Source organism: Felis catus, chromosome E3, assembly GCF_018350175.1.
Source record: "Felis catus isolate Fca126 chromosome E3, F.catus_Fca126_mat1.0, whole genome shotgun sequence".
In the NCBI taxonomy this organism is placed as follows: domain Eukaryota; kingdom Metazoa; phylum Chordata; class Mammalia; order Carnivora; family Felidae; genus Felis; species Felis catus.
In genome coordinates this window covers 19,233,099-19,255,964 of record NC_058383.1, presented here as the reverse complement: position 1 = coordinate 19,255,964, position 22,866 = coordinate 19,233,099, and the positions used below count along the sequence as shown (strand labels likewise).

The 22,866-nt window shown below is 52.6% G+C and overlaps 1 protein-coding gene across 4 annotated transcripts in view; it reads right to left on the bottom strand.

Annotated features, from left to right (window-relative positions):
• The window catches only part of GSG1L (GSG1 like), a 206,487-nt gene that overhangs the window by 28,036 nt on the left and 155,585 nt on the right, over positions 1-22,866 (bottom strand). For all 4 annotated transcript variants that reach the window (XM_023246295.2, XM_045047416.1, XM_023246296.2 and 1 more), the window contains exon 4: positions 10,083-10,194. In XM_023246295.2, coding sequence (XP_023102063.1) covers positions 10,083-10,194 — 112 coding nt within the window. The remainder of the gene's footprint in view (positions 1-10,082; positions 10,195-22,866) is intronic.

The window sequence follows — 22,866 nt, the reverse complement described above, 5'->3', positions numbered from 1 at the left end:
TTGTCCGCTTCCTTCAAGCACAGCTGTGGACTCTTGGCCACACGCACCTGATGTGTATGCTGAGCCAGCCGGGGCTGGAGAATCTGTCCTCCCGACAACCGGAAAGCAGGGAAGGGCGGCACGGGGTAGGAGACCAGCTGTCCAGGCTGCTGCGCCTCTGACCCAGTGTCCGTTCTAGAAATGGTCTCCCACCTACTTCTGACCAGGAGTGGGTACCAGCCTGGTTCTACCGGTCAGGCCTCCCGGTCCCTGCTCCCCAGTCTCTGCCCTGATGACTGGTTTCCTCCAGATCAAGGGCTCAGCTTTGCTGCCCTGTCTCAGAGCATCCCGTCTCCCCTTCTGCCCGCCACCCATTGGGTCTCTCAACGTGACCACCACGCATTCCTCAAGGTCAGTGCAGCCCATCTCCCACACCCACTGCTCCCTTCTTTGTCAGCCCCTGGCCATCCAGAAGAAAAGCAAGGGGAAGTATGTGGATTCAGCCTTTCTCCCAAGGATCCCCTATCATCACCTGAACCTTATCACCAAAACCACTAATGGATTCCTTGTTCTTTCATGATAATGAGCTAATTTTGATCTCCCAGAAACTCTGAGTAGCTGTAATAGACAGGCATGGGGTCCACTTGGCCCCTCTTAGAACGGCCTTGTCCATCAAAGAGTCCAGTAGGTGACCCCGCACCCCTGTTCATAGATGACTGGATGAGGGCTGAACATCTGGGAAGTTGGTCCAACCAGATACTCTCTCCTCTGAGCAATGAAACTCAAGACTAGTTCAATGTGCGGTACGTGTTTAGACAGGTAGAAATTAAAAGCATGATGATGGCAAATGAAGAAGCAGGCTTTTTCTGGGATTCCACAAGGATACATAGGTTAGTTTTGTCTGACCAGCATCCATTCTGTTAAGGGACCAGTGCTCCCCTCTTCTCAGGTCATGTGGTTTGTATGGAGCTGGCCTCACCCCCGCCCCCACCTTTAGGCGTGATCACATGGCCAACACCTGGCCAATGAGAGCATCACTTCCCTCTGGCCACAGATATTGGTTCAAGGATGGGCATGTGACACCCGATCCCAGGACTCTTGCTCAAGCTGTTGGAAAACAGGGCTCATCTTTCTCCTGGGGTACCACACGGGTGGGATTTGAGCCTGGAGCTTCTGGGGCCTGCCTTGCCACTATGCAACCTGCTAATGAGGCTGCCTCAAAGCAGAGCCACGAAAAGGAGCTAGATCCTTGAGCTGAAGCCATTATCCCTGGATTTTTCAGTTATGGGTGCCCAAATTCCTTTATCAGATTTTTTTTTCCCCTAAGCCAATTTGAATTGGGTTTCTGTCATTGGCAACCCAAGTTCTTATACAATTACTTTTTATACATTCCCTTCTTCTACATAGCTTAGTTTTAAAGTGAATTTCTAGTCTTGTCTAGGAGCAGGTCAACTACCAACTCTGATGACCCAACGAGAGGAGGAGTCTCTCTGTATCACATACCCCTGTTCAGTGTCCTCTCAGCCCTCACCACACCCTGTAATTCCCCTGTAGCTTTTTTCCCCCCTATTATTTATTATTCTTTGTTTTTAAATGAAACTTTCTATTTTGAGATAATTATAGATTCACATGCAGTTGTAAGACATCATGCAGAGAGATCCATCCATGTACGCTTTCCCCAGTTTCCCTCATGGTAACATCTTGCAAACATAGTACAAGCATATTGACATGGATACAATCGAGATACAGAATATTTCCATCCATCACCGCGATGATCTCTCCTGTGGCCATTTTACAGCCACACCCACTCCCCTCCCAAACTCTGGCAACCAGTAATCAGTTCTTCATTTCTATAATCTTGTCATTTTAAGAATGCTATATAAATGGAATTGCACAGCATGTATCTTGGGGATTGGCTTTTTTACTCGGTGTGATTCTCTGGAGAGTCGTCCCTGATGCATGTATCAACCATTTGTTCCCTGATATCGCTGAGTTTCTCCACATCTGCATCAGCATTTCATGTTGTCACTTTTTTTTTTTTTATTTTAGCGATTCTGATAGATGTGTAGTAACACCTCATCATGGTTTCCATTTGCATTTTCCTAATGGCTAATGGTGGTGAACATCTTTTCAGTTGCTTACTTGCCATCTGTTTATCCTCTTTGGCAAAATCTCTGTTCATGTCTTCCTGCCCACTTTTTAATCGAGTTGTTTTGCTGCTGGTATTGTTTCCTTTTGAGTTTTGAGTGTTTTCATTGATCCTAGCTAAGAGTCCTTTGTCAGAGCGGAGGCTAACAAGTCTTTTCTTCCTCAGCAACTTGTCTTTTCAACCTCTTAACAAGGTCTGACACAGAGCAAAAGTGTTTAATTTTGCTGAAATCCAATTTATCAAATGTTCCTTTTATGTTTTTGATCCAATCGATATTAAATCTAAGACCTCTTTGCCTAGGTCTAGATTCAAAGATTTTCTATTTTTTTCTTCTAAAAACTTTATCATTTCACAATGTATATGTAGGTCCATGATCCATTCTGAGTTAATTTTTAGATAAGGCATCGAGTGCTTTTTTGTTCTGTTTTGTTTTGTTTTTTTACCTATGACTGTCCAGTAGCTCCTGCAATATTTGTTGAAAAGGCTACTCCCCCCTCCACGGAACGGAACTGCATCTTTGTCAAATATCAATGAGGCATATTTTTGGGTTCCTTATTCCACACCATTGATCTGTGTGTCTACCCCTCCACCAATACCACACAATCTAGACTACCGTAACTATGTATGAAGTCTTGAAGTTGGGTAGACTTCCCAATTTTAGCCTTCCACTTTTAGCCTTCCTTTTGAAACTTATTTTAGCTATTCTAGCTCCTTTGCCTTTCCTAATAAATTTTAAAATAATCTTACCTATACCTACAAGAAATCTTGCTGAGATTTTTCACAGGAATTGCATGAAACTGTATACTAACTCGAGGAGAACTGACGTCTTCACCACAAACACGCTGTCTCTCTCCATTTATTTGGATCTTCTCTGATTCCTTTCGTTGGCATTTTGTGGTTTTCACCATGGAAGGCCTACAAATGTTTTGTTAGATTGATGATGAAGTGTTCACTGTGTTGAACGCAAATGGTATTGTATTTTTAGTTTTGTTTCCAGTTTATGGAAACATAATAGGTTTTTACATTATTTGTCTCATATCCTGAGACTCTACTGAACCTATACATTAGGTCTAGGCATGTTTTGGTAGATGTCTTGGACTTTTCTACATAGACAATCCTGTCATCTGCAAACAAGTCTGGTTTATTTCTTCCTTTCCAATCTGTATGCCTTTTATTTACTTTTCGTGCTTTACTGCACTAGCAAGAAATTCCAGCACTATGTTGAGGAAGAGTGGCGCTCCCAGTCTTAGGGAGAAAACGTTCAGTCCTGTTACCGCCTGCTGGAGGTGAGGTCCAGGCTCCCCGTGGGATTTCCACCGCCACTTGGGGATGGGTGGGGCTTGTTACTTTCCCAGCAAAGTGACAGTCCCAGCTCCCTACTCTGGCACCACCACAGCAGGTGAGGGGGCATGCAGTTAGGTGCCTCCTTATAGCCTGGTGAGGGAGTCTAAGCTTGGCATGAGTGGGGGTCAAACCACAGTTGTTGGGGTTGTTGTTTTTTTGTCTGTTATGTATCACTATACGGTTATTGCTAAACTTTCTGTCTTGGTAGGCTGCCCCTTTCCTGGTCTTTGGCTATAGAAAGCAGACTCCGTGGTGTGTATGTGTGTGTGTGTGTGTGTGTGTGTGTATGCGCACGTGCACGCCTTTTCGCATTGCTGGCTTGCTGACTTCTTCATTTGTAGATCGGGATGCGCTAGACAAAAAGTACTCACCAATATGCTCTCAGTCCCTGGCCAGCCTGCTGTCTCGTGTCTACCTTTTAGCATCCTCTTATGCTGCTTTATGTATAATGTTCCAGGAGTGCTAGCCGGGACTTAGCAGGAGGAATAGGGAGAAGGATGTCTATTCCATCATCCCAGAAGCGGTAGTTCCCCCACTCCCGCCCCAGAACATCAGCTTCATGAAAACAGTAGCTTTGTTTTGTTCCTGGCTATATGCTCAGCACCAAGGACAGTGCCTGGCACATAGCAGGTGCTCAATAAATATTTGCAGAATGAATAAATAGAGATTGAACAGCTATAAAAATACTGCCCTGCTTTTAATGTGGGTGAGGGGCTCAGGGCCTCATCCTCCCTGCGGTGCCTCATCCCAAGACCCCTCTGGGCCCTCACGCAGGACACTGTTTGAAAACCTCGGGACTGGAACACTTCCTGCTGTTTGCAGCTTGCAATTCTGAGCTGGTGCACCCCTGGGCTGCTGCCTGAGGTACGTGGGTGGTTGGCCTGATTTTTGGAGCCAAGAGCAGAGTGGACACTGTGGGAAGGAAAGGGGAGGGTGATGGGGTGGACAGAGTGACTGTCAACCACTCTGTCCTCTGGGAGCTGTGGGGGGCAGGGGCAGGGGAATGCTGGGGGCCGATTCAGAGATGCATAGATGCCACCTTGCAGTGTCCCCCAGGCCCTCCTCCATGGGAAGACTGTTAACTGACCACTGAGGGGGGCAGCCCTAGTTCTCTTTCAGGCCAGACGGGCACAGAGTCATTGTGCCCAAATGCTCGGTCCAGGCCATGCTCAGTGCCCCAGAACCGATGGGACCAGGAGCTGATGATGGCAGGTTCTGGGGCCCCAGGCAGTCCAGCCATGGCCAGCAGGCGTCCTTGGGTGGCCACACCTCTCCTTCCCCTCGTTGGTGTTAAACAAAAGGAGGCAAGAACCACCTGCCTTGGGGGACATGAGAAAGAGTGAGAGCTTCCTGCTGACCACACAGCCTCTCAGCAGGGACACCAGCAAACACATCCTCCCCAGTGGCTCTTTGGGGCCAAGGTTCTTCTACGGTCATGGAAGCAGAACCCCCCACCCCTAAGGGATCGATCTGCTGAAATGCCAGCTAAGGCCCGCAGAGAGGGCAGGGCAGCCGAGGGTCCTGAGAGAGAGGGAAGAGGCTAGCCTTCTGTTTCCACAGGGTTGTGGAGACTGGAAGGGAACAAGGGGAGGAAGGGAGGAGGGTAGCAGTGAGGCCATCACACTTCACACAGATGGGGTCCCAGAAGCAGAGAGGCACCACCCCTCTGGGACCTGGCCCAACTTGCTGCTCTCTTGCTGTGTGACCTGTGCCAAATCGCTTAACCTCTCTGGGCTTCTAGCTCTTATAAAGCTACAGCTCCACGATGCTCTCCTACCCTCAGTCTGCAGACTAAATGCTCAGGACTGGGGTTCCACTGTGTGTGTTGTGGTAGGAGGGGCCTTTTTTCTACCTTTCTCCACTTTGATCAAATTGAAATCAGAAGCAGAGTGCCTAGCTTTCCCCTTCCCCGCCATCGCCAGGAAAACGGACACGCTGACATTCCACGTGGGGGTCACAAACTCACATTCCCGCAGACTCAGCTGGATGGTGAAGTGAGGAAAGTATAAGGCGAGAAGGAGTGGTGGGGACAGGGGTGAACCGGACAGCATGGGCCCCATCTAGGGGGGCAGCCAGCCCTCAGCTTCGGCCGCCGGCTGCCACGGGGCAATGCCAGTTAGGCAAGGACATAGCCCCTAATGGTCAAGAGAAGCCCAAAACTTGGAGTTTTGCCTAAAATGTTTACCTTTTTAGACTGTTAAAAGCAAATACAACTTTTATAGAACATCGTGGCAGGCCACACAAAACGTCTACTGGCTGGGTTCAGCCCCTGGGCTAAGGGGAGAGTTTTTTTGGAAAAAAAAAAAAAAAAAAAACCAAACAGGCGGGAGGGCTGGAGGGGCTCTGGGCTCAGGGTGAGGATGGGGTTCTGAAGCTCTATCACGGCCAAAGCAGCGAGCTGGGCAGTGACAGGAAGTCACGGCCAGGGCTGGATACTAAGAGAACACTAAAGTCCTGGGAGCAAATGTGAGCGGTGCATCCAGGGCGGATGGAGACCCTGTGAGGCATGCATTAGTATTATCGACTCGAGAGATGAATCACTTGAGACGCTGGGTTGCTTGCCTTTAATAATAACACGCGTGAGCACATCCTCTGTGCTAAGCACCTCACACGTGTTATTTCACATAGTCCTCATTGCAGCCCCTCCCTAAGGATGCCCCCCACCGGGAGCCTCACCTCCCGGGGTTCATGCTTTGTGTGGGCCCCTTCTCCTTGAATCTGGCCCATCACTCGCTCTTGACCAACAGAAGCAGCGGAAACGACAGTGTGACTTCTGAGGCAAGGTCATAAAATAAACTTGTAGCTTCTGCTCGGATCTCTCGGGATGCTTGCTCCCCGCAGGGGCCCGGCCACCGGCCTGGAGTAGCTGGTCCTGCTGACAGCCTAGCTGAGCCCCCAGCCCCCAGCCAGCACCCACAGCCAGTGCTGGGAGGGGCCAGCTTGGACCCCCCAGCCCAGCCAAGCCCCAGATGACTCCAGCCCTGGCCAGCATCCCACCAAAGCGTCATGGAAGACGCCGAGCAAGGAATACCCAGCTAAACCCAGTCAACCCGTTAAGCCATAAGAGACAATAACACATTTTTATTTTAAGCCACTACATTTTAGGGTGATGTGTTATAAATCCACAGAAAACTGACACACTGCTTGCCAACAGACTCGGGCCATCTCCCCACTTTACAGCTGAGGATACTGAGGCACGGGGAGGCGGAGGGACCTGGTGCGAGTCCACGGCTGGTGAGGGTCAAAGTGGGGATCTGCTCCCAAGCTGTCTGAGCCCAGGGGCCGCCCTTCAACCACCCCTCCGCAGTGCCTGCCCCCAGCGGCCCAGCAGTGCATGTCGGCAAGGCGTGAACGAGGCCGTCTGACTCTCAACCATGGACCCTTCCCCTTCCTGGGCACGTGTCCCTCCCAGAAGCCGGTGCCCAACATCAGCTGGGCATCTCTGATCCCCGACCTCCCCAGTCTCCGCGGCCTGTCTCGCTCTGCTGGGCGGGGAGGCAGAGGCTGGTGCTGTCTGGCCTCAAAGCTGCTCTCCTGCCTGGTGCCTGGGGCGGGCATGGGGGAGGCGCTGGGGCCAGAATTTTGACAAACGGCCTCACACATATTAAACAAGAGAAATGACACAATGACGCTGCACAGCCCTGGCGAGGCCCCAAAAGCAAGGGATGAAAAATGGGGCTGATCCATCTTGCAGGCCTTGGTGACAAGAAGAAATGGATCAGCCCTAATAGGGACCGCACGTTGGGCCCCGGCCTTAAATAAGTCAGATGAGAATGAGGCCAGCCCCAAGGGAACAGGAACAGGGCAGGAGGCCTGGCTTCCCGGGAAGGAAAGTTTCCCATGGCCGACACCGGCAGGCCCCGTTCGAGACACGGAGTGCCAGGGCGGAGAGCCAGGGGCTTCTAGAATCCTATTGCTACTTAAGGCTGTGGGACTCCGGGTGAGTGGCCCAACCTTTCTGAGCAACACAGGGCGGGGGGGGGGGGGGGGGGGGGGCGTTGCGTGTGTTAAATTTCACATGGAAATCGGTAACATTAGAAGGGCTGGTGTTTGGGGCGCCTGGGTGGCTCGGTCGGTTAAGCGTCCGACTTCGGCTCGGGTCACGATCTCGCGGTCCGTGAGTTCGAGCCCCGCGTCGGGCTCTGGGCTGACAGCTCAGAGCCTGGAGCCTGTTTCAGAGGCTGTGTCTCCCTCTCTCTCTGCCCCTCCCCTGTTCATGCTCTGTCTCTCTCTGTCTCAAAAATAAATAAATGTTAAAAAAAAAAATTTTAGAAGGGCTGGTGTTTGAGAGCACTTGCCGTGTGTCAAACAGCGTGCCACGCGCATCCACGAAGTGTCTACGGATCACCCCGTTCTCACAGAGGCAGAATACAGAGGTTAGGAGTGTGGGCTCCGAGGCCACACTGCCCGGGTTCAGATCCCAGCCCTGCCGCTCAGTGGCCAGAGAGAGCTTGGACGGGTTACTTAGGTTTGCCTGTGCCTCAGTTTCCCCTCCACAAAATTTCCACCGCACCGCGCCGTGGCGATGGTGACATACCAGGCCTCGATACGTGGCACAGGCGGTCACATGCGTGCTCACACCCAAGAATGTTCATTCCTTTCCTTTGCCCCCTTCTCTAGCTCAGGTGACCACCGTCCAAGGTCAAGAGCTCAGGCGACAGCTGCTAGAAGGAGGGAAGTGTAGGGCAACAGGGGCACCAGAGCCTTAGCTGGTTTCCCTGCGAGCCTGAGGGTCAAGGTCCCTTTAAGACACGTGCCTTTGCAAAGCAGAAACCAAACAGAGGGTGGGAAGGGGTGAAATTAGCAAGAGTCCCCAGTGGTCTGGAAGGGGGTCCTTCTTACTTGAAGCCCTACTCCTACTCCTACTCCATTCTGACGATCCTCCGAAGTCTCTGTACCTCCTGTCCCCTCCACATTTTGCCCGATCGCATTCTCCCCAGAGGACCCTCCCTGCCCGAAGCTGGGTCAGCAACCCCTCCTCTGTGCTCCCACAGCAGCCTGTGAGCCACCCCCATACCCACATTACAGCTTGTTTCCTTGTCTCATTCACCTGTCACCACGCTGTCTTCACCACCGCTGTACCCCCAGCACTTAGGAGAGCGGCTGTCCCCGAGTAAGCAATCGGTAAACGCATGTAAAGTGACTGAGTGGACAAGTGGTTCCCAGCCACCAGAAGCAGGCCTGCATACCTCGTGTAATGGACAACTGAGGTCGTTGTCTTTCCTCCTTGTGATAACCCCGCCTCACCCCTAATTTTCCACTGGGGAGGCTCCTCCTCCTGTCTCTGTCCAAGGGATTGGGTGGGGCCAATCCCACCGCCTGGACCTTGTGACTCAGGCCAGACCAATCAGGGTGGAAACCATTGGTCATGGGATGGGCACACGACTTAAGCTAATCCAATGACAGCCATAACCAGGATTTTGGCGGGAAACATGGGAAAGAAGCCCCATCTCTCTGCTGGTATTGCTACGTTTGTAAAATGGAAGCCTAGAGCTGGGCATGGTGACCATCTTTGCTTAGGGAAAAGCTGCTTGTGAATGAAGACAAGACAAAGGACAAAGGGAACAGAGACAGGCAAGGGGGCGGGGAGAGCTCCTGATAAATCACCTGAGCACCTGGACCCAGCTGTGCCTGGGGCAGATGCTCGCTCAGCACCCATCCCGGTCATTCACCGCCGGAGAGTTCTGGGCTCACTCCTCGCCCGAGAGGTAAGCGTGGGCAAGCGGAGCCAGCATGCTCCTGGCCCTCCCTCAGCTGTGGTGATGATTCGGGAGAGAGAAGATGACCTGAGTCGGGCCCATCAGGGGGAGACCGGGGACTTCGGTCAACGTTGGGGAAAGAGGAACCCTCCCTTCCCCCGTATGCGAAGGAAGAAGCACCAGGAGGGAGCTTTCTCACCACCAGGAGGAAAGCCCGCCCAGGGACAGGGTTAAATTCGCAGAGGGTCACGACGGATTTTTCCGTCGTGACCCGAGGCCCCCCAGCTGACCCAACTGGACTTCTGGGTCACCCGAACTAACACACACCCCCTTGTTTACTTGGCTCGGGAGCCTACTGATTCTGTGTTGCTCTTGCACACAAAACTCATCCGACCTCCCAGGCCCCCCCGCCCCCGCCGCCCCCAACTTGTCAGCTTCCACCTCCACCTTCCAGAACGGCCCGTGTGGCAGGGGTCAGAAGCTTTACTCTGTAAAGGGCCGGGCGGTGGACATTTTAGGCTTTGTGGGCCACTGAGTGTCTCCTGCAACCGCCTATGAAAGCAGCCACAGGACAACGCGTGAATAACGAGAGTGGCTCTGTCCCAATAAAACTTTATTTATGGACACTGAAATTTACATTGCACATGATTTCCACACATCACAGGGTGTTAGTCTTCTTTTGATTGATTTCAAGCATCTGAATATGTAAAAACCATCCTTAAGTCGAGGGCTGCATAAAAACAGGTAGTGGATGGGCCATAGTTTGCCAACCCCAGATCTAGAGTCTCAAAGTCCCCGTGCACTCTGGGCTACCCTTGACCGCTTCTGCCCTTCCTCCCTCGCCTGGGCCGAGCTGCCGAAGGCCCAGCATGCGTGGAGGCTCTGGTGTCTGAAGGTCAAAGGCCACTTACCAGAAGGACCATCCGTAGTCCCAGGAGTGGGGTCTCCAGTCTTCGGGGCCGAGGCTCACGGTGACCTGGAACACCTGTGTGTACATCATGTGGGCGACCATTCCCAGGAGGCCTGTGGGGGGAGCAGAACAAGAGGTCAGGAAGCAAGGTGGAGCTCTGTCCACCTTTGTCCTGTGGGCCTGTCAGTGCTGGGGGACAGCATGGAAGGGGAAGGGCCGTCGGTAGGACCAGAGCGGGGAAGCCAGAGGGTGGTGTTTTCTAAGCCAGCCACGGAGCTTGAGTCTGAGCAAGAAGGTACAGGGAAGGCGTGGAGAAATTAAACAAGGGAGACACAGAGTCCAATCTGCACAGACGGGCAGACTTTTTCTTTGTCTTTTTTTTAAGTTTACTTATTTATTGTGAGAGACAGAGACATCATGAGTGGGGGGCGGGCAGAGAGAGAGAGAGAGGGGGAGAGAGAGAATCCCAAGCAGGGTCTACGCTGTCATCTGGGAGCCTGACTCGGGGGCTTGAACTCACAAAACCGTGAGATCGTGACCCGAGCCGAAACTAAGAGTCAGATGCTTAACCGACTGAGCCACCCGGGAGCCCCAAACTTTTTCCGTTAAGCACCAGGTAAGTAGATATTTCAGGCTCTGTGGTCCACGCAGTCCCTGTTGTAACTACTTCTCTACTGTCGTAGCACAAAAGAGTCAGAGACAATAAACGTATGAATGGAGGAGTATGGCTGTGTACCAATAAAACTTTACAAAAACAGGCACCGAGCCAGATTTTCACCTGTGGGCTATAGTTTGCTGATTCCTGCGTTAGGAGGTCATTTGGGAGAAACAGCCTAGAGGGTATTTTTCAAACTGCAGGTGTTGATTCGCTAGACTAGTGCGTCATGAAATCACCTTCAATGATTGCCACTGTTGATTGCCATATTAAAAAAAAAAAAAAAGAAGAAGAAGAATGGAATAGAATGGAACGGAACGGAACAGAATAGAAATATCTGATACATCAAATGTAGCAGGAATGAATATTGTTTTGGAGAACTTTTCAGTTCTGTGCATGTGTACATGGGCGCAGTGACTGAAACATGAAATGTTTTTCTGTGGCTCATGGTCAAAAATCTTTGAGCCCACTGGCTGGGAGAACTTGGATTCCAAGGGATCTGAGTGGGAATCCTCTTCCACCACGTTTTCATCACGTAGCACTGGGCAAAGCCTCACCCTCTCAGCTTCAAGTCCTTGAATCCGAAGACGAGGATTGTGACACGTAAGGCAAAGAGTAAGTGAAGTGAGGCAAGGCAGCCTCAAGTCTGTGCTCAGTGGCATGCAATCATTATAGTCACCAGGATTATTATAAACCTGGGGACATTTCTCTGTGTGGACTGTGGCATCTGGAGCCCTCAGGAACCTAACCTTAAGATAGAGTGATACACTATTGATGAGAAAGGGAGGGGTAGATAACAAGAATAAAGGAAAACAATCATGTTTGTGCACCTGCTATGTGCCAAGCACTCTGTATGATTACTTCTTAATTTTCACAACAACCCTCTGAAGTATCATGAAGTACCTTGATCAGGACTATGTACCGTTGTTCAGGTTGCCCACTGCGCATCTCCATAGGGCCCCATTCACAATACAGTCTATGTTGAAGCGGAGTTGAAGCAGAACCATGCCTACAGGGCTGTATGTGGTAGCCCTGAATACGATTATTCCATTCCACAGGGGAGAAAACAGAAGCCCGGAGTGGGAAAGTCTGTCCAAGGGCACAGAGGGAGTCAATGGCATAGTTGTGACTGGTGCCCATATCCAAATGCCCTCAACTCCAAGGCTCTCCACCCTCTCCCCTCTTCTTGAAGAGGAGGCAAGAGAAAAGATGAAGATAAGAGTGGAGAGAAAAGAGTGGAGAGATGGAGGTTTAGCAAAGGCAGAAGTAAAGAGGGAGTGGGGTTCTGTGTCCTGGGACCCAGGGTGGGGAATGGAGGGAGGAAGCCATCCTGTGTTCCCACAGGGTGAAGATAAATGGTTAGCAACTGGTTCTCCAGAGGCAAAAGAAAAGCCCTGATTTGTAGCGTCTATCAGGTTCCACGGTGCCACTACAGCCAATGTCAAGCGACCAATGTGAGGTCACGGAAGGCAGAGCAGAGGAGAGGTGTGCCCAGTGGGCACCCGTAGGCTCCAGCACACCTCGTGCCTGACGCCAGTCATTGGACCCCAGGCCCAAAGGAGACCAAGGACTCTGTGGTTGTCTGCGTCTCTGAGCCTGGGTCAGCCCCTCATAGACACTTCTCGCTATTCTCTGACTGCAGATTAGAGCTGGTGGGGAGCCCTTGAGTCAGGAAATCCCAGGGAGGAAATCCAGGCACCACGACAGGTGCTGAGGCCTCCTCAGGAGCCTCCTAAAAGTCCCTCCTCCCCCAGGCTGTCTCTGCCAGGCCCGACTACATCCTAGACCACATCCTTAGTCGTGCCCTGGCAGGTGGCGCAGAACTGACCTGGGCTATCCCACCCATTCGACAGCACCCTCTCTGGTCCTCTCTGCCTTGGCCCAGTCTGTTGAAAGGAGGCGAACGGTGAGCCATATGGATATCTTCTTTTTCGTCACTTGACACAACTCTGGGTGAACTTGCCAAGACGTACGTAACTGATATAGCTTATTCTTCGGAACCAACGCATACGATTCCTTAATAATGAAGTAGCATGTTTTATCTACCCAATCGATGGATGGTACTAGGTCTTGTCCTGTTTTCGGCTCTACAAGAAATGCTGCGATGAACACCTTTCTATAAGTCTTTTTGGGGATACAAGCAAGTACTGCTCCGGATGGAATAATAAGAATTGCTGGGTCATAAAGTATATGCGTTTTAAATTTGAGTCAATGTCAGAAAATTGCTCTCCTGCATGGTAGCCCCATCATGTGTTTCTGCCAGCTGTCTGGGGGTCCTTACCTAAACCTTCACCAACACTGGAGATTCCAAAACATGAAAACCTGTGCCCATCGCGGGATGCAGAATGCCACCTCAACATTGTTGTCAATTTTATATTTCCCTCATGCTAGTGAGCTTGGGCGTGTTTCACATGTTTATTGACCATGCCTATCTCTGTCTGTATAGCGCCTGTCTGTATCCTTTGTCAATTTTTTCTTTAAAAAAAAAAAAGCATTTTCTCTTATCAGTTGGTAGGGATTCTTTATGTATTCTAGATACTAATCCTGTCTGTCACGTAGACTACCCAAGAGTTTACTGCTCTGTCTTTTCCCATGTTCCAAACACCTTTTTGTTTTTTTAAATTAATAGACTTTACTTTTTAGAGCAGGTGTAGGGTCACAGAAAAAGTGAGGGGAAATTATGGAGAGTTCCCATGTGTCCCCAGTCACCACCCCCACAACCTCCCGTATGATTAACATGTTGCATTCGTGTGGTACATTTGTTACAATTGATGAGCCAATACTGATCCATTATTATTAACTAAATCCTGAGTTTACATTAGGGTTCACTCTTCGTGTTGCACATTCTATGGGCTTTGACAAATGTATAGTGACAGGTAACCACCATTACTGTGCCGAATCGTTTCATAGCCTTAAGAATCCCCTGTGGTCCACCTTTTTATCCCTCCCTCCCTCTCTGCCTCCCTGAACCCCTGGCAAACACTGATCTGTTTATAGTCTCCACAGGCTTGCCTTTTCCAGAATGTCATATAGTTGGAATCACATAGTACATAGCCTTCTCAGGCTGGCTTCTCTCACTTAGCAATATGCATTTAAGGTCCCTCTCTGTCTCTTCATGGCTTTTTAGTGCTGAATAACGTTCCATCGTCTGGACCCATCACAGGCCATTTACCTGTGGTCCAGTTACCTGTGGAAGGACATCTCAGTTGCTTCCAAGTTTTGGCAATTATGAATAAAGCTGCTTTTGTCAAACACTTTGATATCTGATATAGTCAAATTTACCAGGCTTTTCCTTTGCAGTTTTCACATGCTGCGTCTACCTTTTTGGAAAAGGAACACCTGTAAATGCATTGTCCTATATTTTTATATTAATTCACCTAGAATTTATCTTGGTGAATGGTGTGAGTTAAGGATCTAAGTTAAGTGTTTTTAATGAGTAGCTGATTGTCTTGAATCCTTATAGAATGACCTGTCCTTTCCCCCACTGATTTCATTTTTATTTCATTTATTTTAATGTTTTTTATTATTACGTTTCTTTATTTTTGAGAGGCAGAGAGAGACAGAGCATGAGTGGGGGAGGGGTAGAGAGGGAGACACAGAATCAGAAGCAGGCTCCAGGCTCTGAGCCGTCAGCCCAGAGCTCGACGCAGGGCTCGAACCCACGAACTGTGAGATCACGACCTGAGCCAAAGTCGGATGCTTAACCAACTGAGCCGCCCACGTGGCCCTGATTTTATTTTTATTTTATTTATTTATCTTGAGAGAAAGAGACAGCACGAGCAGGGAAGGGGCAGAGAGAGACAGAGAGAGAGAATCCCAAGCAGGCCCCACACTGTCAGCACAGAACCCGATGTGGGGGACAATCTCATGAACCATAAGATAATGACCTGAGCCGAAATCCAACTGAGCCACCCAGGCGCCCCTTCCCCGCTGATTTTATTTTATTTTTTTATTTTTTATTTATTTATTTTCAACGTTTTTTATTTATTTTTGGGACAGAGAGAGACAGAGCATGAACGGGGGAGGGGCAGAGAGAGAGGGAGACACAGAATCGGAAACAGGCTCCAGGCTCTGAGCCATCGGCCCAGAGCCTGACGCGGGGCTCGAACTCCCGGACCGCGAGATGGTGACCTGGCTGAAGTCGGACACTTAACCGACTGCGCCACCCAGGCGCCCCTCCCCGCTGATTTTAAATGACACTTACATTCCAAGCCCCACCTGTACATGAGTGTTTCCTGATGTCACTCTGTTCTACTGGTCTGCCTCTGTTCTTGTGTCAATGCCACACTCTTTTACCTGTTATAAGTCGCAGTAGAGTCTGTTATCTGGGAGGACAGCCTCCCCCCCCCCCCCCCCCGCTCACTTCCCAGTGCTCGTTCCCCCTAGAATTGCTGCCTTACCCAGGAACCTTGCGCCTTTAGTGGGGTCCTGACCCCTTCCCTAGCCCCAACCAGTCCCTTTCTGGGTTTGTAGGGGGGGGGGGAGGGGGGAGGGCTCACTCTCCAAACCCTCAGCTGTTCTAACGTCTTGAGTTTCTTCTGCACTATGCCAGTCCAGATGCTCTCCGAGTTATGTGGCCTCTGCGTGTCTTGTTTTCTCATCTATAAAATGGGGATATCAGTAGACACAGGTAACCCCAATGAGCATCTACTAATGCAGGAAAGCGTTCATGAGAACAACCACTCCTTCTATTAGGGCAGTGGGGACATGACGAAAACACCTAGCGAGACCCAGAAGCCAGACCCAGCCTGTTGGCAGAACAATTTTCTAAACTGTTAGTTTGGAAAAGCAGTGATTTCTCAATCGGATTCCATTTACTCCCAAATATGAAAGGCCGTGCTTTAAGGAAAGTCAATAAATGGAAAATTATTTCTTCATTCAAAGAATTCAAAGATAGGCTGGTGAGTTGCTCTGACTGCATTTTGAAGCGTCTCCTTTAAACATCTGATCCTCGCCTGTGTTTCTGGAAGCATGTCTGTTCTGCACAGGGAAGTCCGTGGTAGCGTCTGTCACACAAACTCTCCGCAGAAGGAATTGTTTCCAACTCCTGCGAATTAGAAAGTGACTTTCTGCAGTTACCGCACCTCCTGAAATTGGCAAGAAGGAGGCTTTCCTGCTCTGCGGCTGCTGCTTCCCGGGGGCCGCACACCAGGAAGCGCAGGGCTGTAAATCTCATTTTCCAACTCCTGACACCGTCAGTGGGGGCCCCGACCCACATGGTGAGGCAGGCGTGGCTCCTTCCAGCCCCTGGGGAACACAGGAGGGCACTGGGGGCGAGCCTGACTGCGGGGTCTGAGCTGACCCCAGAGCGGGCAGGGCTGCCGTGACCCCCGCCCTGGCCTCCGCCGCTCACACTGAGGAAGGGAAAAGTCTGCTTTTAAGTCCAGAGGGCCTGGCGTGGGCCCAGAGGGAAGAGACAATGTCGGGAGGGTCAGGACGTTAGGCGCAGGGTAAAGCCACAGTGAAACAAAATGAGCACCAGCTATGTGACCTTGGGTAGGTGACCTCCCGTTTCTGTGCCTCAGTTTCCTCAACATAACACAGGGATAACAATAGCACCTACCTCATGGACTCATGAGTATCCAGTGGCTTATATTTGTAAAGCATCTAGAACAGTGCTTGCATGCAGGAGGTCCTATAGTGGTGTTTCTTGAATGAATGAATGAATGAATGAATGAATGAATGAATGAATGCTTGAGGCTCACTATATAGGCCCTCTAGACTCTACACTCGTCCAGGAACCCGGTTTGTGGTCCCCAGCACTCGGTAATATGTGTTGAATGAACAGATGACCACGGATGTCAAGGTGCGTGGGGGAGGGGCACTAGGCTGCCTGGTGGGAAGTCCTGGGTCTGGGATGTGGGAATGAGCGAGGGCAGGGCCAGATTTTGGCAACTTTGGAGAGCGAGTTGTCTACAGGAGCTAAGATGCGAGTCATCATTCATTTATTTATTATTCATTAATTCAATCAGTCAATGAATATTTATTGAATGCTTTTCATATGCCAGGCATTGTTCTAGCGCGTGGGGACCACTGACATAGACAGACCGATGCCTTGCCCTTGAGGCCCAGACAACGAGCACGTAGGTTAACGAGAACACATCAGGTAGTGAAAAGTGCCACGATGCATTATAAAATAGGACAATGTGACGGGAGAGATCCCAGGGGCTGCTCAGACTGGGTGGTCAGGGAAGCCCTCTCTGGGGAGGTGATGTTTAAGCAAAGGCTTGAATGGGAGCTGGAGGCAGCCACAGGGAGGTCTGGGGAAGAGCACTCCAGTCAGAGGGAGAGGCCTGGCAAAGGCTGAAGACAGGACTCTGACCTGGGGAGGGGGGGGCGGAGGGAGAAGAGGCTCCTGCAGAGGGGGACAGACAAGGTGTTTCGAGACCGGCCAGGAGGGCGGGCGGTGGCCAGGATCTGCCGGGCCACGGTGATGAGCCTGGCTTTTATTCTAAGCGTGACCGAAGCCAGCAGAAGGCCAAAGCAGGGGCCCAATTTATGTTTACAGCACATTCCAGTTACTGGGTAAGGAGAGAGGATGCGGGAGGGGTGGGGAAGAGGGTCCCCTGGCTGGGAGGCCTGAGGCTTGGCCCAGAGTTGCTGGCAGCTCCGGGCCGGTATGCAGCTGCAGCCACCGGGACGTGCTGAGGGACTGGACATGGGGCCGAGGGGACCTGGAGCCTAGGATGACCTCCGGAGTCTCGGTTTGGGCAACCGGGCAGACGGTGGTGCTGCCCACTAAGGCGAAGAAGATAAAGGAAGGAAGACGTTAGGTTGGGTAGGCTCCAACGTGGGCCATATTAGCTGGAAATGCCTATCTTATATGCAAACAGAGACAGCAAGCAAGTAGCTGGGTGTGCAAGTTTGGGGTTCGGGGAACAGTCCGAGCTGGGGATTAAATGCATGAGGCATTGGCGGAGAGAGAGAAATGACCTGCAGAGAGGTTGTAGGCAAAGCAGGCCCAGGGCAGAGCCGATGCCGGGGAGGAAGGGGATAGGAGGAGCCAACAGCGGGAGGAAAGCAGAGTGGCTTCACCGGGGCCGGGTGAAGCACCCAAGTCAAGAAGGAGGGAGCAGCCGGTGAGGTCAAAGACGAAGACAGACAAGTGACCGTTGTATTTACCACCATGCAGGCCACTGGGGACAGGTGGTCGGCGACAACAGGCTGATAAGAGGAGAGGAGAGAAAGCAGCGAAATAGTCCCAGAGAAGGCAGAAGCGGGGGGATAAAGGGGTGATGGTGGGGCTCAGGGAGGGCTGCTGAAGAGGGGAGATTGAGAGTGCTCCCGCGCTCACCCCAGGGGCGATCAGGTAGACAGGGGGACACTGGCAATCAGAGGAACCCCAGGGCGACTGCGGAAGCTGGGCAGAGGGAAGGTAGCAAGCCACTACGCAGGACAAAGGGGCTGGAGGCAACTCTCCTCCTTCCTTTCCACCCAGCCGGGCAAGGCCACCAGCTGAGAGCGAGCCAGAGGGTGAAACAGTCTTTTCCGGGAGTGGGGGTGGGAGCGCACGTGGCGCGGGGCAGCGCCGTGTGCGTGCAGGACCTGCGCTCAGGAGCCTAAACTGAGACCAGGGCGCAGGGCAGCCGACGCCGGCGCTGACACAGGACACGCGGGAGCACCGAGCCACGACGCGTCCCTGCAGCAGGGGCTGTGGTGGACCCTGGCCCAGGTGACCCCTCCTGCGGACACCGTCCCTGGTCCGGAGATGCCGCCTGGATCAGCACACGGAGCACTGATGCCCAGCTGGACTCCAGGACGCGTCTTGCATTTGACCTGGCTCCCTTTTGCGGGATTTGCACACGGGACGCTAACGGCATGCTCCGTTTATTGGCGGGAAGCGGCCGATTGACTCATTTATAATGGAGTTTATTATTGAAGATGCTAAGTTATTACTCCGAACGCTCAGAGAGCATTCGCGGCTAAATAAATACTCTTGTGTCCCCGGGCGCTGATCTGGATTTGCCAACATGCCACGCATGTCATGTCGGGACGTGACACAGAGGGGCTGGTGGGGACCTGGAGGAAGCTGAAACCCGATGACACGGGGCAGGATGGCGGCAAAGGGGACACCCCTCTGGGGTGGCCTGACTTTCAGTTGATTAGTCACTGAGCACACATTGAGTACCTGCTGTGTGCCGGGCTCTCCTCCAGCTGTGGGGGATACACTGGGAGCCAGTGAAACACCATCCCTCCCAGTGCTCTGGAGGGATGGGAGAAGCGGACAAGCTGGGGACGGGCATGTGCCAGGGCAGCCAAAGGGGAGGGCCAGGGGCCCCTGCGAAGCCCGGCTGGGCTCCCCGAGGAAGGTCAGAACAGAATGTCTCCCAGAGGAGGTGATTTCCAAGCTGAGAGTTAATAGCTCGGAGGGAGCAAGAAGGCGGGCCGGGCAGCGGGACCGGGACCGCAGGCAGAGCCCCCAGGCAAAGTGGCTTGGTGGGCTGTAAGGGCCTGAGGCAGGGCACGTGGGTGGGGGAGCTGCTGCTACAGGAATACACAAGACACGGAAAAGTTCCAGAACCATCGTAGGGAGTTTGGGCTTGGTCCTGAGGGCAAATGGGCAGGGATCACATAACTGTAAGCGAGAAGGCAAGAATCAGACAAGGATCAGACGTGCTTCTGCAAGATCCCTCTGGCTGGTGTGTAGAGAACGAGAAGGTGGGAGGCAGGGAGTCGGGAGAGGCCGCAGCGGCGCCCCAAGCGACAAGGACCAAGGACGTGGCCCGGCCAAGGCTGCTGAGGTCAGGAGGCGGGCGGGCAGGTCACCAGGGGGGGTGCAACTTTGCTGAGATGGTTGAATTCCCAGTCAACCTGCAGGCACTGAGGAGCCCTGCCTCAGGAATGGGGAGAGACTGGGGGTAACTGGTGGGGCTGACCCAATTACCAACAGCTCTGGAAAGAAAACTTTGACATTCTAAAGGCTGGGATTTCATGACAACCGTCCGTGGGGCGGCAGACAGGAAAATAAATCTCTTATCTATACGTTTCTAAAATATCCAGTTGTTTGTCTGGACAGAGACCAAAGGCTGATTCTGACTGTCCCTTGTGCCCTTTGACCTGGGAGGGACCACATACAGCGCGTCCTCGTGCACGGAAAACCGTGGCCAAGAAGCCGAGCTGAGGCTATGTTTAAAGCTTGCCCAGAACTATTTTTAAAGAACAGGCTATTTTTAGACACTCTCCCGAGAACCCGAAGCCTCTCTTGGTAGCATATTTCAGGGTTTAAAAAGTTCCTCCTTACACATAACCTAAATCTTTCCAGCTCCAATTTAAGCTAATTTCTCGCTCTGCCCTCGAGGACAAGGGGCCGAACCGGTTGGCTTCTTCTCAAGGGGAACCTTTGGGAGCTTGGCAATTACCGAGTCGCCCCTCAACCTTGTCTGCCCGGTACTAGATCATTGCCATTGCTCTGCCCTTCCTGCAAAGGTCTCCTTCCAGACCACTTGAGTCATTAGCATCACTGCTTGCTTGGATTCTGCTCACTCTTCTATTTGCCTTTTAAAGGGAAGTGGCCCAAATCAGAAGTGGCATTTAATAGGGGGCCTTCCCATTTTAAAAACTAGGTTTACTGAACCACCACTGGCCTCGTCTACCCCAGTCACCTCCATCAAGCCCTGAGGCAATGAGTGGGCTCAGACCCTCCCCAACACCCCCCTCCCCACCCCCCACCCCCCCCCCCCCGCAGGTGGGGGTGCGGGTCTAGAAGGGTACTTGAGGCCATGACCCCAGTTCCTGGTGAGTCTTGGGGTAGCCCAGGGCAATCTGGTGGTGGGATGGCTTTTGATATTAAAAATCACAGATTTGTCCCCCCCCCCCCCCCCCAGCATTTCTTCATTTGGGTGACTGGAGAGAAGATCTCAGTGACCTCGGGGCACAGGTGTCATAGAAGACTGGGAAAACCGGAGTCAGAGTCCCAAAGCCCACACTGCAGCTGTTCACTGAAAAGGTTCGGGAGAACGTTTGATGAAGCAGAGCCAGCTTCTCTCCCCTCCACCTGGAGACCAGGTAAGCTTCCCTGCCTGGGCAGGGGGAGAGGGAGGAAACAGAGGAGGAGAGGATGGTGGGTCCCAGGAAAGAGCGAACTCAACTTCGCAGACGGGAGCAGAGCAGCCCCCGCAGGGCCCCCTCCAGGGCTTCCCCGGGGGGGCACATGGGCTTGAGATCAGCCCCCACCAAGGGTCCTCTCCCAATATGAGTGGACAGCAGACAGCAGTGGACATCCTATGGCAGTGGGGCCACGTGCTCATAGACACAGCCAGTGCGCCCTCGAGATTGTTCAGGGTGATGTCCTCCTGGGGCCCCCATGTGACCCTTCGCACCCACTAACCCCACTTTGATGGCCTCGGATGTTCATAAGCCCCCCACGACAGAGGGTGGGCCCTCACCTGCAGGGCGATGGCGGGAGGAAGGGGAGCAGGTGCCCTGGCCTGTGCCTGGGTAGGAATGAGGGGAGCAGGTTGGAGCCCTCCACCAGAGGGCTGGAAGGCCCCCTCGACGAGCCCACACCCCCAAGTCACAGTCCTGGCCCTCTCTCTCCCCCTGCCTTCTGCATCTCTGCCCTGGAAATTCACATGCCCCAGGAATGTGGTCCTGACATTCTACCCAAGCCCGGGATTTGGGCTGCATCTGTGGGGAACAGCCCCGATTCCAGCATGATAATTAAAGCCTTGTCTGCCGAGGGGTGCCTTCTCAGCAGCTCCCAGCCAGCCCCACCCCCAGCCTCTAGACCCTGCTGCTAAACAGAGATGCTCCGAGCACCCTGTAAGAGTAGGGTCCCTGAGTGGTGGGAACAGGCCCGCTCTCTGAAGTCTCAGTGACTGCTCAGCTCTCCACATGCCCCACTAGACACAAGGGCCTGAGAGTGAGGGGGGCCGATCATTGACTGCCCGGGCCGGGACACTGGAGACGAAAGGGGGTCCAGTTACAAATTACCCCGGGACAACCTGATAACCACAGTAGAAGACATGAATGAGGCAGTGAGCCCGTGATCTCTCCAGGGACCCCTGCCACTTGCAGATGGCCCCTAACCTTTACCCAGGGCTTTCCTTCCGCCAGGGACTTTTACACATGCTGGGTGCTACTGGGGACAGCATTCCTATGAGTGTGTCCCGTTCACAGGTGAGAAACAAAGTACCTGACAGCCAGCCAGACAGTAGGGGATCCGGGACCCCCACCCAGCTTTCATTCATTCCACACGGGAGCACCTGCTAGGAGCCAGGCACCGTGCTGAGGGCTAGGGGACGATGAGACAGGTGTGGCCCTGCCCGCTTGCAGCTCTCATCAGGGACATGGACGTGGGCAGGAAAACAAAGGCCCAGGGTCAGAGCATCAGGAGATGGGAGGTGCAGGGTCCACAGGAGCTGACACCTGGAGTCCTCTGCTCTGGGGGTCTGGGGAGACATCCCTGGGGTGGGGGGTGCTGCAGCTGAGTCTGAAGGATGAGGAGCTAACGAGGTCAGAGCTGCCCAAGTGTGGGGCACACCTCCCTCGGGCGCTCAAGCTTATTTTAGACCAGAAGTTCTAAACCTCAGCACTATTGACATCCGGGGCCAGATAACGCTTTGCCGTGGGGGTGGGATGGCCAGCCGCACCCCCGGCCTCTGCCCTTCCATCAGATGCCAGGAACATTCGCCTGCCCCCTCCCCCAAGTGCTGACAACCAAAAACATGCCCAGACCTTACCAAGTGTCCCTGGTGGCGGGGCGGGGGATGGGGAGAGGGCAGAGTCGCCCCAGGGGGAGACCACGGGTTTAGATGCTACGCAAACCTTCTGACAGTGGTAATGTTTTTATTTTTGCGGTTTTACGGTCCCCTTCTATTTATTGCAAGTGTACCGGCTTTTCATTTCCGGCCGTGATCTGAAGCTTCCTTTCTGAATACATTTAAGTTTGACACAAAAAAAGTGAGTGATTGAGGAAGAAAAACGGCGGTGGAATGGCGGCCTGTGGATGTGGATGTGGCGGTCGTGGAGGCAGAGGCAGGGGACAAAGTGTGAGGAGTGCAGGGTCAGGTGAGAGCAGGCTGCGAGGTGCCCAGGGCGGCTGCAGGCTGCGGTGTGGCCCATCAGCTGCACACCCAGGGACCGGCTTAGGAATCTGGGTGTGTGTGGGGAGGGGGGGGGCATTCTAAAG